Source organism: Micrasema longulum, unplaced genomic scaffold, assembly GCF_059751315.1.
Source record: "Micrasema longulum isolate JH-2025_06_02 unplaced genomic scaffold, ASM5975131v1 h1tg001021l, whole genome shotgun sequence".
Taxonomy (NCBI): Eukaryota; Metazoa; Arthropoda; class Insecta; order Trichoptera; family Brachycentridae; genus Micrasema; species Micrasema longulum.
In genome coordinates this window covers 656,310-672,979 of record NW_028278209.1, presented here as the reverse complement: position 1 = coordinate 672,979, position 16,670 = coordinate 656,310, and the positions used below count along the sequence as shown (strand labels likewise).

The 16,670-nt window shown below is 33.2% G+C and overlaps 2 protein-coding genes across 2 annotated transcripts; one reads left to right on the top strand and one right to left on the bottom strand.

Moving 5' to 3' along the window:
• Positions 1 to 341: 341 nt before the first annotated feature.
• On the bottom strand, positions 342 to 3,356 carry LOC148277514 (RUN domain-containing protein 1). The gene has a single exon (XM_088232795.1). It carries the CDS (start codon positions 3,110 to 3,112, stop codon positions 1,385 to 1,387), a length of 1,728 nt encoding a protein of 575 aa, XP_088088921.1. The 5' UTR covers positions 3,113 to 3,356; the 3' UTR covers positions 342 to 1,384.
• Positions 3,357 to 4,762: 1,406 nt separating this feature from the next.
• On the top strand, positions 4,763 to 16,644 carry SrpRalpha (signal recognition particle receptor alpha). Its single transcript, XM_088232820.1, has 10 exons — positions 4,763 to 4,956; positions 5,097 to 5,349; positions 5,435 to 5,554; positions 5,681 to 5,819; positions 9,841 to 9,994; positions 12,153 to 12,300; positions 12,911 to 13,053; positions 13,190 to 13,345; positions 14,208 to 14,415; positions 15,530 to 16,644. Exons 1-10 carry the CDS (start codon positions 4,840 to 4,842, stop codon positions 15,958 to 15,960), a joined length of 1,869 nt encoding a protein of 622 aa, XP_088088946.1. The 5' UTR covers positions 4,763 to 4,839; the 3' UTR covers positions 15,961 to 16,644.
• The last annotated feature ends 26 nt before the right edge of the window (positions 16,645 to 16,670 follow it).

Sequence of the window (16,670 nt, the reverse complement as noted above, 5' to 3'; positions counted from 1 at the left end):
ACTCCAATTCCTAACTAGGACTTTGTAGTAATACATTTAAAAAATTTAAGAAGCATATCATATAACTCGACTGTAATACTGACAACTGATAAGTGACCCAGCATCGATTTTTGTGAACTAGAATGCAAATAATTATAAAACTTTTTTATGGGTCTTTATTATTATTTTGCCCCACAAGGGGCTTAATTACAGCGGTGAATAGAACACCAAGACTTGAGAAATATCACATATTAATTTTTAATATCCACAGGAAATCAAAATTGTTGATATAGGCTCGTTAATTGTACAATTTCGATATGTATTTGATCATAGAAAAGGAGGAAGAAAATAAAACACATGAAATATGGCAATAATTCATTTTCTCAACCTAACTTCATCAACATTACAACATTCATAGTTCGGAATAATAATATTACTTCCGAGGCTTTGGTAATTTGTCAGTATAATTTTATAAATGTATTTTAGCACGAAATTACAAATTTTAAGTGTCAAAATAAGGCATAGTATTAGTGTATATTAGGTTGAAATAACAGGTGAGATGCAATCAAAACATACACTAAATCAAGAGAATATTTCATAGTTTGTATGCCATATACATATATAGAATTTGTTCTTTAAAAACATTTGTTCATATATTTTATCTTTAATTCTCATACATCATTATACTCAACGTTGGAATGTCTTTCAGTCAAAGTTTATATTATGGAACACATAACCAAGTGAGATTATTAATATTTAAAATAAACACATTAGCAGGACTTTTTAAATTGCTAACAGGGGATCTTAGCCTTGTCTTTGAGGTAAAGGAAATGATTTTACATAAATTTTCTGAGACCCAAAAATTGGGAAACCCTGCTTTATAGATGTTAAAATAAAAATACATAAAAATAAAACTTTAAGATATGTTTGTTGACATACATTAACAATCTAAAAACTTAGGAGCGTGTATATTTAAGCTATACAAGCTTAAACTAACTAAGCAATAGTGTTTTCTACTCTTTATTATTGTGATCTTAAGAAAAAACAATATATTTAGTGTGTATGTATACATATTCATATAATAAACTTGAAAGCAACTAAAAAAAAATTATTTACAGTGCCTTGACTAGAAACTTTGGTTCTCAAAAAATCTTTGGTACTTAGTTACAATAATATTTCAATATAAAACATTGCACTAACTCGTATTCAATATAATATATTATGTTAAAATAAATCTATAATTATAGTACATTATAATAAATATATGTATGTAGGTAAATATTATCTACTGCAAAACAAAATATCACAAAATAATACACAATTCAAACACAACATACATGGAAATTGCTCAGCATATTGATGGGGATAAACAAATTGCACATTTTTAACAGCACTAATATGTTTATTACATAAAAACATCTTTGATGTTTTGAAACTGTCGAACAGCCAAATCAACAGGCAAGTTGAATTTGTAAGAGGTCAGTCGATCCAAGCTCTGAAGACTATCTTGGAATCCAGTGTTTGTAACATAACTTGTGGAAGAGTAACATATTTGCATCAGGTTTTTATTTTTAAATAAAAGATTTAACCAACACACCAATTTTTTGGAATTTAGGCCGGCACATACAAAAGCCTTGAAGTGTGAATCAAAGCTTCTTTTATATGGCATGTGTGAAGCTATTATTGACCCAATGGCACTCAGCATAATTTGCTTATTAGATATGGCTGTACCTCCAACAATATCAAGATTGAAGCTCTGGGAGAGTTTACGTGCCGGAGTAGAGTTGTAACTTTCTCCATTATTGATCTGGTAGTACTTGAGAATAAGTTCCCAAGCGTGCATACTCTTGGACTGCGAATTCCTTCGCATTGGGAAGCAACCGATGATGAAGGGAACGACACTATTCATATCTCCGAAGGGAAGCAGTCCGTGCTGCATCAAGTCGCGGATGTTGATAGCTAAGTGCTTTCTCACGGCTGTAGTTAATGGTACGTTATGTAATATCACAGAACTGTCTTCTGAATCGCTATCATAATTCCCTAAAACAGAGTCAGGTCTCGAGTGATTATGCTTCAGCAAATTGAGAACGGCGTCAATGGACATTTCCAGTCTGGCTCGAAGGTCACCCCAGTGATTGATAATGTTTGATCTCTTCAAATCATTTTTATGGAAGACATCAGAGGAACATCCAAATTGGGCAACTGCAAACATTTGTAGAAGAGAGACAATTTTCTTCATTAAATTAACTGTTTCGGCTCTTAATTCTTCATTTTTATTGGCCGTCGAACTTATCTTACACTTTTTATTTTCCGTTTTCGATTTCTGATTATTTTTCGGTATCTGTGCGACTTCAGACTCAGGTTTTACCTTGATAGATCCATTTTTAAGAAAATGAATAAACCTTTGCATGTCCTCCACCTGTCCCTGCAACTGTGCGATGAGGTCCCGAGTGTCGTGTGGAGCGGAGCGTGCGGCGCAGGCAGCCTGATGTCGCAGCTCCTCTGCAGTAAGGGGCGGCTGCCATCCCTCATTCAGAGATTTGTTTATATTCTGCTTCAAATCATTTATGATTACATTGCGATGATCCAAGTAATCTCTTTTACTTGTACAAGCGGATATACTTTCGTTAGAAAAGGCGTCCAACTCTTTAAGTTGTGATTTCAATTGTTCTATAAAGTGCAGCTGTTTGATTCGTTGTTCTTTAAGTTTCTCATCTAGCTTTTGACACTCGGGGCAGCTTGCAGAATGTTCTAGAATATCTTGAGATGCGTTACCCGTGCCGACAATAGACCCCAAATCTGGGACCCCGCGAAAAGTGAACTCCTCCAATGACTTCAACATTTTTTCTTTATCATCCGATGGGGCTTCTACAATTTGTCGCAATCTGAATTGTACCTGTGCGAGATGAGAAGTTAAAGAAAATAGAGAAGAAGAAAGCATTTCTTGTTCCTCTTCCAATGCTTGTAGACGCTGGATCTCACATATATCCGACCTCCCAAAATCCTCCATCTCCAACTCATCGCTGAGAGTATCCATTGCAGCCCCCAGAGGTTCGCATCTTTCTCCTTCCCAAACAGGTTTTCCATTAAAATTATCGACAGCATCGTCTAAGTCGCTAGAGCACGAATCCATTTATAAAATATGGAAAGAAAATTATGGATTTATTGCACTTCGAACAGAGCGTTCTAATTCTCGGTTTAATTCAACAATACTTCTTGAAAATATTACACGGAATTATGAACATATTGAAAGGGAAATACTGAAAATGCGCAAGGTTTATCTGCACGAAGCATTTACCTACGCATATTAATATAAAAACATTTCAACCAAACGTCACCCATCACCCCCTTCAATTGACACATTGACGTCACACGACGTCATTAAAATGTTGCAATTTAAAAAATTATGCAAAATGTTTTTATACCATAAATAACAGTTTCAAACCACCCGCATTGATTTCATTGATTTGACCAGTGGTTTTTAACCTGTGGGTCGCGGGCCCAAGCAAGGGAAAAGTAAAAGGGATAAAAAACTGGCACCCTGCGGGAGGGGGGGGGGGGAGTAGCGCCAATTCCTGAAAAATCTGTTGCTATCCCATCCCCCCTCCTTTGCGACTGCGACCGGACCCCCCAAACAAGGCAAAAGCTGGCCTTAGGGGGGATCACCAGCTATTTTTGCAATGATTACCAAATCAAAACTTTTATAATGTTACGAGAACTAAAATATGTGATTCTTATTCATTTTTCTGCTGCTTTCCAAATTATTCCCGCACATTAGGTTTTAGAGAGAAACCCGTTAGAAACTTAAGTTTTTTTTACAAGAATAATGTAGGTACGCAATGGCATGATTTATTTTCGAAATTTATTTTTATTAGATTTTGTACGTATTTCATTGCTGGCTTGTCTTTCTCAACTTAAACCTCCCGGAGATGGATCTGATTAGACCCAAAAGTATTTAAAAGTATTTATTATGTGTAAAGTAATTTCGGTGCGCTCGGACGTTTTAAAATATAATTTAATAATATCACAAAAAATGGGAAAAAAAATCTTCCACACCTCTTTTTATTAAATCAGAGAACATTTTAATATTTAAATAGTTGCGAAAAAACTACAAAAATGCCTAAGAGGCTACTTTTAAAAATTTGGTCTAATCTGACCCACCACCGCACGTATTTTTTTCCGACCCAGCAGGCTTTAATAGTTAAGATTCCAAAAATAGTTTTCAAGCATGTTTTTGTTAAATTTTCCCTTGTAGGGCTATTCAATATGATTGCTTTCTTGGTAAAATCTCTCAACACATAATAATCAACAGATACGTGAGGCTCAAACCTTATCCTAAACTCCAACTCTACACCCGAAGCACAGATGGTATATCTTTAAAAAAATGTATCGCTTTATTTCTTTTTGAGGCTTAAGTCACTTCACCCTACACATAACAAAAGTTGTCAGGACTACTCCCATGGTTGCGTGGCATTGTAACGTTAAACAATATAATATATAAAGTTTGACTGGTCAAAAAATTCGGTTAGTTAAGGTGTAATACTAGTTATAATATAGAAGATACTTTTTTAATAACAGTCAAAATGAACATAATGCGCGTTTAAATCGGTAATAGCTAAATCCGTTTTTGAATATAACGCAAAATATACACGTAATCATTCACAAGGGAAAAATTAATTTGGTTCATAGGTAAGTACTTTAGGAAATTGTATTTATAAAACTTCTTTTAGTTAATGGTATTAATTTCTCTAATCTTAATCAAGTCTATTGTATTGTCTGTGGTATTGTCTCTAAAAAGTGACGTGTGGAGAATACGTACATGTCAATGTCCAAAATATTTCTTTTTGTAATTTTTCCAAAATGTTAGATTTATTCACTATTTTTAGTAAAGGTGGAATTGTACTTTGGTGTTTTCAAAGTACTAGTGAAATATTTACTCCATCTGTCAATGCATTGATTCGTAGTGTTATATTGCAGGTAGTTCATAATTTAATTAAGACCATATGCAAAACACATGCTTATTTTTAATTATTAAGTCTTAGGAATTTGTTAGTAAATAAAAAGGCTTATTTTAAATTATCTTTAGATTCTTACCGATTAAGGAATTATTATTTTAGGAAAGGACGGGCAATAATGCATTCGACCACAAGTCTCTCACACTACAGTACAAACTCGACAATGAATTTGAATTAATATTTGTCGTTGCATATCAAAAAATTCTACAGCTGTCTTATGTAGATAAGTTTTTAAATGACATTCATCTTGAATTCCGCGATAAATATAAAAATGAACTACAAAATGCTAGTTTCTTTCAAAAGTTTTCCTTCAGTTCTATTTTCCAGAAAGTTCTACAAGATTCTGAGCAATGGGGTAAATATATTTTTATCCTGTGCATTAAAATTCATTAATTGTGTTATTTTAAGCTTAAACTAAGAAATTTATGTTATTCTTTAAGGTAAAAGTCAGGCCAAAATCCCTAAACAAATGAGAACTTTTGAAGATTCATTCAAGTCAAAGAAAACTGTGGCCTCCATGATTGAACGGAAAGGGGACGAGAAAGAAACAAAAAAAAGTGGTGAGTAGGAGTACTATCCCATGATGAGATCATATTATATAATAATAACTAGAATTGTAAACAATAAAATAACCACAATGTTAGTGCTTCAAATATGCATTTTATAGAATTGTAAACATTTTTTAGTAAAAATTATGGAGTCCAAAATAAAACATGAGGTTAATGGAAAAGCTGAAACTGAAGATTTTCTCGATGAAGAAATAATTGCGGCAAACAGGGCCAAACTTGCCCAAAAGATGGCACCAAAAAAGAAAGCCGAGAAAATGTGAGTTCATCTAACTAACTAACTAACTAACCATCACGCCATTTCTCCGGAGGGGTAGGCAGAGAGGATAGAACGCCACACCACTCTGTCCTGGCACACTTCCTTTGCTTCCTTCACATTCATACATCTTCTCATGCACGCACGTCGATTATTCCGACTTTTCACATGACCACTTTCAAGAATTTGTTGTACTTGATCATGCCATGTCTTTCTCGGCCTTCCTCGACTTCTACAACCAGACACATTCGCATCATAAATCTTCTTAGCCGTTCTTTCATCATTCATTCGCTCCACATGACCGAACCATCGCAAAAGACCTTTCTTAATTTTGTCGATAATGCTTAACTCAGCCTTGCATTCTGCTCTAATTTCGACATTAGGGCACCTATCATACATTGTTTTTCCGCACATTCGCCTGAGGGATCGCATTTCAACAGCATTCAGTCTACTTTCGTCCCTTTTTTTCCAACTCCATGCTTCGCTTCCATACATTAGGGTTGGTACCAGAACTCCATTATGAACTGCTAATTTAGCCTCTTGCGATAGACACTTATTTGCTTCGACAGACTTTAAGGCACCATTAACTCTGTTACCGGCACTAACCCTCCTTTCAATATCCTTGTCCATATTTCCATCTCTAGTAAACATACTACCCAGGTATACAAATTCTTCGACCTGTTTCAAACTGTCTCCATTTACTACAATCTTACATTCAGTCATAGTTACATTTCTTTCAAAGACCATGACGTTCGACTTTTGCACATTCATTAGCAAATCACTCTCCTTGCACACTTCGTAAACCTTTGTAACCAAGGATTGCAGTTCCTCTTCGCTGTCAGCTAGGAAGACTGCGTCATCGGCGTACAGAAGGCAACTGACAGTTAGATTACTCATTTTCGCTCCCACATCCATACTTTTCAATTCTTTCATACATTTATCCATGTATATGTTGAATAACCACGGTGACATTACACATCCCTGTTTGACTCCTTTAGGGATGTCAAACCAGGAAGTTAATGACCCATTTACCCTTACACACGCTACACTATCTTTGTACAAAGAAGCAATAGCGCGGACAAGGTTGTCACTCACTCCATACTCCGATAGAACCATCCATAATTTTTTCCTATCAACTCGATCAAATGCTTTTTGCAAATCATCAAAAGCTCAAAAAAGCTTCTGGTTTTTCGCCAAAAACTTTTCTGTCATATTGCGTAATGCAAATATTTGATCCATACATCCTCTACCATTCATAAATCCACTCTGTACATCCCATACTTTCTCCTTGGTCACGTTTCTTACTCTTTCTATCAGTATTCTTCCATACATTTTGCCGACAGCGCTCAGAAGACTGATAGCTCTGTAATTCCCACACTCCACCTTAGAACCCTTTCCCTTGTATAACGGCATAACAACTGCCCTCCTCCAATCAGGTGGAGTCCTTTCCTCCTTGAGACACAAGTTAAAAAGTTTATGTAGCCATGTGAGAATTAATTTGCCACCCGACTTAATAAACTCTGCTGCAATACAGTCATACCCTTGCGCTTTACCATTCCGCATACATTTGACAACACTGATAATTTCTTTCATACTAATCTGACTTACCTCATCATTTGCGTTCAAACACACCTCGGATAATGTCGATACATCGGCACCGCCCGAGTTACCAGTGTGCGATTCATAAACTTCCTCAAAGTATTCCTTCCATCTCTCTTTTATTCCACTCTCACTAGTCACCATTTTTCCATCCTTATCTTTAACAACTGTCATGCCTTTCACTGCTACTCCTGGAGTTTTTCACAGCTTTCCAGAAAACTTTAATGTTTTCATGGAAATTGTGTGTCATTTTCATTCCTTCTTCATCCTTCAATTTTTTCTTCCGTTCACATACACCCTGCTTAACCTTTTTCTTACTTTCACCATACACGCGTTTAGCCGATTCATATTCAATTGTATTCTTTTTTACAGCAAGCAAATTTATCCACGCATCCTTCTTTTCTTTAACGAGTTTTTTGACTTCGTCGTCCCACCACGCATCACCTTTCTTTCTCCCTAGCGTTGTCACACCGCACACTTCTTTCGCCGCCTCGCACATACTTATTTTCAAACACTCCCACATATCATTTATACCCATACATTCTACATCTTTTTCGTTCAGTCTGTGACTCACAAAATGTTGTTATTTTGGCACAGTTTATAGCAACAAAAAAGCCACTGTCACTGAAATAATCAGACTAAAGTTTTAAAATATATATTTTATTTTTATTATTAGATTATAGGCTGCAGGCAGCCATTGTTGGCGCTCATATTTCTAGTACACATCCAATCAGTTTATCTTAGTGTCGGATTATTATTTTATTTTTTTTGATAAAAAAATATTTGCATTCTTATGATTTACCCAAATATTTAATTTTGAGGGCCATTTTCAACGAGTTGTAAATAACTCACTATTAGAAAATGGGAATCAAGTTGGGGTAGAGTGAGATTCGAACCACAGACCTTTGGTCTGTGAGTCCGAGACACTAGCCACAGGACCACAACCCGATTTTAAATATTGCTCCTTAGATCTAATTCAGACTAGACTCTATTTGCTGCTTTCCCAACCATAAAGAACGCTTTCATAGCGCATATTTATGTACTAAATACGCGGTTCAAAAATGTTCTCTTCAGCCAATAGAGCGTTCAGTATAGCAGCCCTGACTTTTTGGTTGTCATTGTTTCAGTGTTTAAAAATAAAAATAACTTTTTTGGCTATTCTCTATGACAAGGCAGTTCCTTCTTTTTGAGCGAGTGAGGCCAAAACTCTTTCTACATCAGCAGAGTATCTATTGCGGTCAGGAGCTGTTTGCAGAAATCTGGAAAGGAAAATTTTTTGCTCTAAGTTTATCCATTTGATGCCATGTTGATGAGCTATTACCACGCAAGTGATGTGTTTCTGAATTGGGTACCAAAAAGATATAACGCGAATGGTCTGGATTCTGTGAGAATTGCTGTAAGAATAGCCATATAGTTAAAATCTAGAACATCAAACGCTTTGCCTTTTTGGTCTTTTCTCACAGGTTCCTTCCTCTAAACTTCTGGTCAATGATGTTAGCCAAATAATGATAGCCACTAAACGCTGTATTTCTTCTTAATTAACTAAGGTTGGTGGACGAGGTCTTTTTCAAGTGCTTTCCAAATTTCCACAACAACTGTTGTTGCTGATTCAGACTGTGTTCGGTGTAAAGCGATTGAAACTGAATTTAGTTGGGCTAAAAGATTTATTGCAATAGCATTTTACTATTTGTTCTCTGTACTATGCTTGAGTTAGGTGCTTTTTATGAAAATACTTAATAACTTTCAAAATGTGCGAGACAATTCCTTTGATTTGAAAATCCTCTGCCACCAAGTTGAGCAAATGCATGCTAAATCCATATTGTATTATTTCAATTTCCCCTTCTTTTTTCAGCTCCCCCTTCATATTGCCGACATTTGCGGAACGGAAAATCCTTTAACATCTCTGATTGCTCTTTTTTTTTTATAGCTTTGACTGTGATAGGCTTCAGATACTCAGACGTATGTGGATTTTCTGATGTATTAATTGTGTCATCTTAAATTGTCTTTCCATCTGGTGCTATGCTGCGGTACACAGTTGGTTCATTTTAATATTGAACCAGCCATCTAAGGATATAAAGGATTGTCTTTACCGTAACTTTACATTTTTTTTTTAATTCAGGATGATTCGCATGCAGAAATAGTGTGTTTGTTGCAAAGAAGTAGCGGCCCACTTGAACGTTTATTGTTTTAGTATATGCCTGTGATGTTTATACAGCATTTGCATCTTTTTATTCAGGCAAAAATTATTTAAATTACAAGATTTTTTGCCTTTTTGTTTAATAAACAATATTTTGAGTATGTCCAAATGTTTGTTGGCAAGTACTAGATTTTGCCTTGCCTACCATATTACCTTTTCAAAAATATTCTCCAGCTGTTGTAATATATAGATGTATATGTACATAAATGCCTTGACTTATTTTTGTAGGACCAAGTCGCCGAAAAGTCCTCCCGTAGACAAAGGTGGAAAGAAGCCGAGGGTTTGGGAGCTTGCAGGAGGAACCAGAGATTTACCTGATCTGGATCGTTCCAAAGATCAACCCGATGATGTCATCAGATCAGACTTTACACCAGAAAACTATGTAATATATTGTTATTTTAAACAGTTAAAAATATTTTAGTAATACTCTTTACTTCATATTGATGTGGTACCATGTTTAACGTATATGATACAAATACACAATAAAATACTTGACGAAAATTGAGGTACACGAAATTGCACTGGAAATATACAAGTCGATGACATAACACCAACCGAAAATGCTGACATACGCAAATATAATACCAGACAACAACAACACTGCCACATTTAAAAAGCAAAGACAAACGTAGGACAGTAAAAAATACTACACAATGGACACTATAATGATCAAATTAAAAATTAACCTGCAAAAACTCACGATGACTACACTTACCAGATGAGACATAACATGACTAGACCTTATAATATTTCTTATATAACCCTAACAGATTAAAAAAAATAATAGAATTACTTAAAAGATTTACAGTGTGAATGTGGACAAACGCAGAAGCCGAGAAAAGTACGATATCTTAGAGTAAAAAGTCAGAATATTTGACATTCATGTGTAAAAAAAATATATGGAGGAAATGATGTACATATTTGTTTTCTTTTTTTTAATAAGTATTTGTGTTCTTATAATTTACCCAAATAGGTAAGAAAATGGGAATCAAGTTGTGGTAGAGCGGAATTTGAACTTTGGATCTCTGATCTGTGAGTCAGCAACACTAGCCACGGGACCACAACCGGGTTCAATATATACATACATAAAAATATAGTAGAATGGTGTTCTATCTTTAGCAATTACGTGTGATAGTTAATTATTGTGTATGTATTTTTAATTTAAAGTACAGATATGTTTTTAAGTACAAAAGAAAAGAAAAAACCCAAAAAAAATCTTTTAAAATCATTATTTCAGATAGAAAAGTAACAGGCTGGGTAACAAAAATAATGAGGAAGTTCTGTGGCTTTTAAAAAAAAAACATTTTTGCTAATAGAATTTTGAACTCGGTCTCACAAAATTTTTCCAATGATAAGATTTTCAATAATATATATCAATCTTATCTTATCATCGAATTCATGTGATTCACATGATTTATTACCAATAACAAAGGAAATAATTATTTTAAACAAATGATTGACATTCCTCTCAGAACAGATAGCTGAAGAACATGCGAGATTTGTCAGAGGAAAAGATGCTCGAAAGCATATCCTTAGATTAAGACAGGTTATTTAAAAAGGAAGAGAATTCATCTACCGCTATACATATTTTATGTAGACTTCAATAAGCTTTTGGACTCAGTGAAATGGGAAATATTATCGACCATTTTAGATGAAATGGATAGCGCCGACTTGGATGTATTTGAAACTCATGCTGGAGTTCGTCAGGGATGTATTTTGTCACCTTACTATTCAATATTTATAATTTGTGAAACGGTAACTGTTATTGCTAGTTTTATAAAAAAACCTAAATGCCCATCTCTTCTACTCTCCTTGCAGATGAAGATGACATAAGAGAACTTCTCTTTTTACTAGAAAATATGAGCAATAACTTTGACCTTGAAATCAACAGGGAAGACCTAAATAATGATTATTGACAGAGAAATGGGAATAGACCAGAAATAACTCAAATTGAAAATTGCGAGGTTGTAAATGGATATATTTGTCTGGGCTCAATGCAGTAATCAAGAAAAGAAATGCTATGGCTCATTCTGCGATTCTGAAAAAAAGTTTGGAAACAACGTAGTATCACCAAGTCTACAAAAATAAAAATATTCCTGATTTGAAGACTTAAAATTCAATAATGTTTAAGTATGTCCAAATGCTTGCAGACTGGCTGGCAGTGTGTAAAGTGGCCACTTAAACCAGGCAACGACGTGTCATAAGCCTTGTAAATGCCTAGACTTCCATATTTCCTTCTCAAAATTTTTTTCCCTATCTGTTGAAATAAATTTAAACTTTTAAAATTTATTGCTTTGTTTTGAAAATATGTTTAAGATTGCCAAAAGCAGCCCAGTTCTTTCTAATTCTTCTATATTGCCGGATTAGAGCCTTAAATCTGTTTTTCTTTATTTTGTGTAGATTTTTTATTTCAAAATGACTTCAGAATTTTACATTGTACTACTGAAAGTGCGAATGAGCAGTACATAAATACTAAAAATTATATGTTTTGAGTTAAAGAAACTTTACAAAATGGCTAAATGTTTATTTATGTTTTGAAGATTGTTGGACAAATGCAAGGAGGGATTCAGGACTTGGAAGTTAACTCTGATGATGAAGAATACAGCAGCGATGAAGAAAACGACTCCCCAAACGTAAATAGAACAAATCAAACTAAGCCATCTGGTGGAGTTTTCAGCATGTTTAAAGGTTAACATATATTTTTTTATGTATTTATATCTTGTCGTTATGTTTACTCTTTTAAATACATTGTTTTTCTTATTACCCATTCCGTACTATATTCCATAATGGCTGCTTTTCATCTGCACATATTTTGCCTTTAAAAATAAATTTATTTTAGATGTGTGCACCACCTTTATATTTAATGCGTTCCTTTATTACTATATTAAAGTTTGGCTTTGCAGGGTGTGTGATAATGTGGCAAATAAGTTGTCTATTAATATTAATATATTAGGTTAGATACATTATAAAGTAGTGAATATACATAAGTTAATACAAGTGTGCATATAAAAGGTTTAAATATTATAAATTAGGACAGTAAGTATACAATAGTGATGAATAATGTTAGAATAAATATATATGTAAACATTGTATAGACTATGTTAATCATAGAACTAAATAAAATAAATCAAAAATATATATTAGTTTTTCACATAGGTTGTGTGTTAATATAATTGAAATATTATTCACTATTTAATACCATTTACACCAAAATAGTCAGTTATTTAAATAAAATAAAATAATAATATTTTTACAAAGACAAGGGTAAAATATATTTTTTTACATTTTTGTCATTTAGGTTTGGTTGGGTCCAAGGCCTTGACTACTGAGACTATGAAGCCAGCTCTAGAGAAGTTACAAGATCATCTTATTTCAAAAAATGTGGCTACAGATATTGCCCAAAAACTTTGTGAATCTGTTTCAGCCAAGTTGGAAGGAAAGGTAATATATTTTATAATTAACAAAATAAATTATTTATGTAAATGAATATAGCAACACAATAAACATTTTGTCTTTTGTGTCCTAACTCCTATCTACTTTTACAAAATTATAAACATTAGTATGTATTTTGTTTTAGGTTTTGGGAACATTTGAAAGTATCGCTAAAACTGTTAAAAATACTTTAACGGAATCATTGGTTCAGATTTTATCACCCAAAAGAAGAGTTGATATTCTAAGAGATTGTCTCGAAGCAAAGAAGAAGGGAATGCCATATGTTATGTCTTTTTGTGGAGTAAGTGATACTACCCACTAATGCTCGATTGAACGTTTGTTTTATATGAGATATACATATTATGTATGCCTCAAAAGGAAAAATTTTTTTTTTACATTAATCTCTTTTTCTCTTAATTCACAAATTTACTTTTATGCGTACATTATGAAATCATTTAAAAATAATTTGCATTCAATATGTAAGAGATAGTTAAGTAAAATTGAGTATTAAGCACATAAGTTTTTAAAAAAAATAAATTTATATGAGAGTTGCAGTATTGTTGACATTGCTCATAATGTACGAGGTTTATATTTCACAAATGGTTTTGTTTTCTGGCTCTCTTTATCTGAGTAATGTTTGGAAGGCAGGGAATTTTGACTGTGGACCTTTATAAGGACTTCTCCGAATTTATACAATGAAGAGAAAATAGCAGAAAATTCATTCAAGAGAAGCAGGTCTATTGATAGACATCTGAGGCCTTACGATTTTCACTTGAAGAGATCACTGAATTTTGTGTCCTGTTATCATTTATGAAAGATATATCATCTTTGCGCCTTGGAAATCGGCCATGTGTTTTTCACAAAAATATTCAGGAGAAACAAAAAACATAGCAGATTTTAATAAAAGTGTCTGGCAATACAATTTTTTTTGTGAATACTTAATTGTAGTACGTTTATGAAAATTGGTACGTTATAATTTGGATTATGGTTAAAAATATTTTTTTGCCATTTTTTGACGTAAAAAACGTATTAAATAAATGAATGCACACAGCTGGTTTTCAAAGCGCAACAACGATATGTAGTATGATAGAGAAGACACTGATTACTTTTTGTTAGAGTAAATCTTAATCTGCATAAACAAATATAATCATATTTTATTACAGGTTAATGGGGTCGGCAAGTCTACAAACTTGGCTAAAATATGCTTTTGGCTAATTGAAAATGAGTTGTCTGTTCTTATTGCGGCGTGTGATACATTCAGAGCCGGCGCTGTGGAGCAACTGAGAACACACATGCGCCATCTGAATGCTCTACATCCAGACAGCAAACACGGAGGAAGGCAAATGGTGCAGCTATATGAAAAAGGCTATGGTAATAATTATCACCCAATTAAAAATAATTAATCTAAAAAAATCTATTGTTTAAGTCTCTCATAAAAAACTATTATTTTTTTAGTTAAATCCTGTAAATGCCAATAAGCCCTGTAAATGCCATAAGCCCTGTGAATGCCTAGGCTTTGATATCACGTTCTCAAAAATGTTTTCCCCCTCTGTTGCAACAATTTTTTTTTTGTTTTAATATTCTGGTCGGTATGTTTTGAGTCAATTTATATGATCTATTTACATATTGAATAAAAAATAATTATTTACAATTGCCTTTACAAAACTGATTTTTAAAAGTTAATAATGGCAAAGTAAATTTACTGTGCGTCTTCGATTCCCTTTTACAGATTTTGATGGTTGAAAAAGTTAAGACTGTTTCTGGTCAAGGTATAAAAATAAACTAATATTAAATATTTAATTTTTTTAAGCCTTGACAAAGGAAGTGTTACGTTCTGAAACCGATCGACATATTAAATTTAGTGATTTTGCCAAACTAAATATGGAGGTAGTTATATTATTTTTAAGTAATATCAGTTTATATCTAAATTGATAGTAATTTGGATGTTTACTGTTGAAAGCAGTATTTTATTGGTTAGAGTATTCTTAAAAAAATATAATAATAAAGAATACGGTATTTTTATTAAATTTATTAAATAATAAATAAAAATAATGGTGTTTAAAAAACAGTTGTAATCTCAGAACTACAATTTTCAAGTTTTTATATTGTTGCATTGATCTAATTTATACTATGTGTAATAACCCTTATTAGTTATGTACGAGTATATAATATTGATTGTATGAAGACAAGCGTGCCAAGTACAAAAAAATTGAGCTAGGTAATTTTAACGTCAAATGTATTAAATGAGCATGTCTTACCGTTTGCACTCACTAGAACACTAATTTTTTATCCCTCCCCAAATCGTAGTTGCGTGCGTATGCATAATAAGTGACATGAAAATGAAGACAAAATGCAACTTGTTAAACTTTAAACGGTTCTGAAAATTACCAATTCTGTAATTAGCACGTTTGTCTTCTAGTCCATCGATATGTACCTCAAAAGTTTTTTTTTCAATATCTACATGTTTTTATTTTCTCAATTTCAGGTAAAGATGCAGCTGGTATAGCGATGGAAGCCATAAGATTCGCGAATGAATCGAGGATCGACGTAGTTCTGATAGACACAGCGGGCAGAATGCAGGACAATGAGCCACTGATGAGAGCATTAGCTAAACTGATCAAAGTAAACGAGCCGGATCTTGTTTTGTTTGTTGGAGAAGCCCTCGTCGGAAATGAAGCCGTCGATCAACTAGTCAAATTTAACCAAGCCTTGGCAGACTACAGCTCAAGCACCAATCCTCACATAATCGACGGTATCGTGTTGACTAAGTTTGACACCATCGATGACAAAGTCGGTGCGGCCATTTCGATGACTTACATTACAGGCCAACCAATTGTGTTTGTGGGGACAGGTCAAACATACACAGACTTGAAAGCACTCAATGCAAAAGCAGTGGTTACTGCTCTTATGAAATGATTTTTATACACACCTCGAATGCCTTATTGGATAAATTAGTAATAATTTACTTCTGATCGATTCCCTCATTAATGGTCTGTATGTTAAATGAACATTATTTTAGAAATATGCTTTATTGAAGAGCAATATTTATCTGTTTTACAATTAATTTCTGTAAAGTAAATAATAATACGCTGTGAGTCATACAATTTTTATAAGATATTTATATACATACACACATACAGTCATATGTAAACACATATCACTGTAAAAAGGCTAAAACTGCAATACGAAGAATTTACTTCATTAAAAAATTATTATAACTAAAAAATAATCCACGAAAACATTTTTAAATATGTAGTTGCAAGGGTTTCCAATAACTGGATTCGAAAGGACCAGAGTCATATACACACATAATTTTTTCATGTCTTTTTTTGCAATTAGTAAATTTGTATTATTTTATAACGACGTTATTGTACTTATTTGTCTCTCTTTAAAATATATAATATATTCTAAAAGTATCCATGTCCTACATAACTGTAGAAATGTTTAATTTTCAATATATACAGTTTACATCATGTTGTGATATTAAATTCTTTGTGCCTATTGTATATCAATTTAACTTAAGTTTTTCATAATTCAATTATTTGGGTAATGGTTAATTATTTATTGAAAACATTAAATTTATGTTTCCAAAGGCACTAACCACACTGTGTTTTCATTTTCTTCCC

Excerpts from the sequence above, each read along its gene's own strand:
- SrpRalpha (XM_088232820.1), top strand. The coding sequence starts at position 4,840 with ATGTTAGATTTATTCACTATTTTTAGTAAAGGTGGAATTGTACTTTGG. Across the intron at positions 13,054-13,189 it reads CAGCCAAGTTGGAAGGAAAG|GTTTTGGGAACATTTGAAAG; the intron begins GTAATATATTTT and ends ATTTTGTTTTAG. Across the intron at positions 13,346-14,207 it reads ATGTTATGTCTTTTTGTGGA|GTTAATGGGGTCGGCAAGTC; the intron begins GTAAGTGATACT and ends ATTTTATTACAG.
- LOC148277514 (XM_088232795.1), bottom strand. The coding sequence starts at position 3,112 with ATGGATTCGTGCTCTAGCGACTTAGACGATGCTGTCGATAATTTTAAT.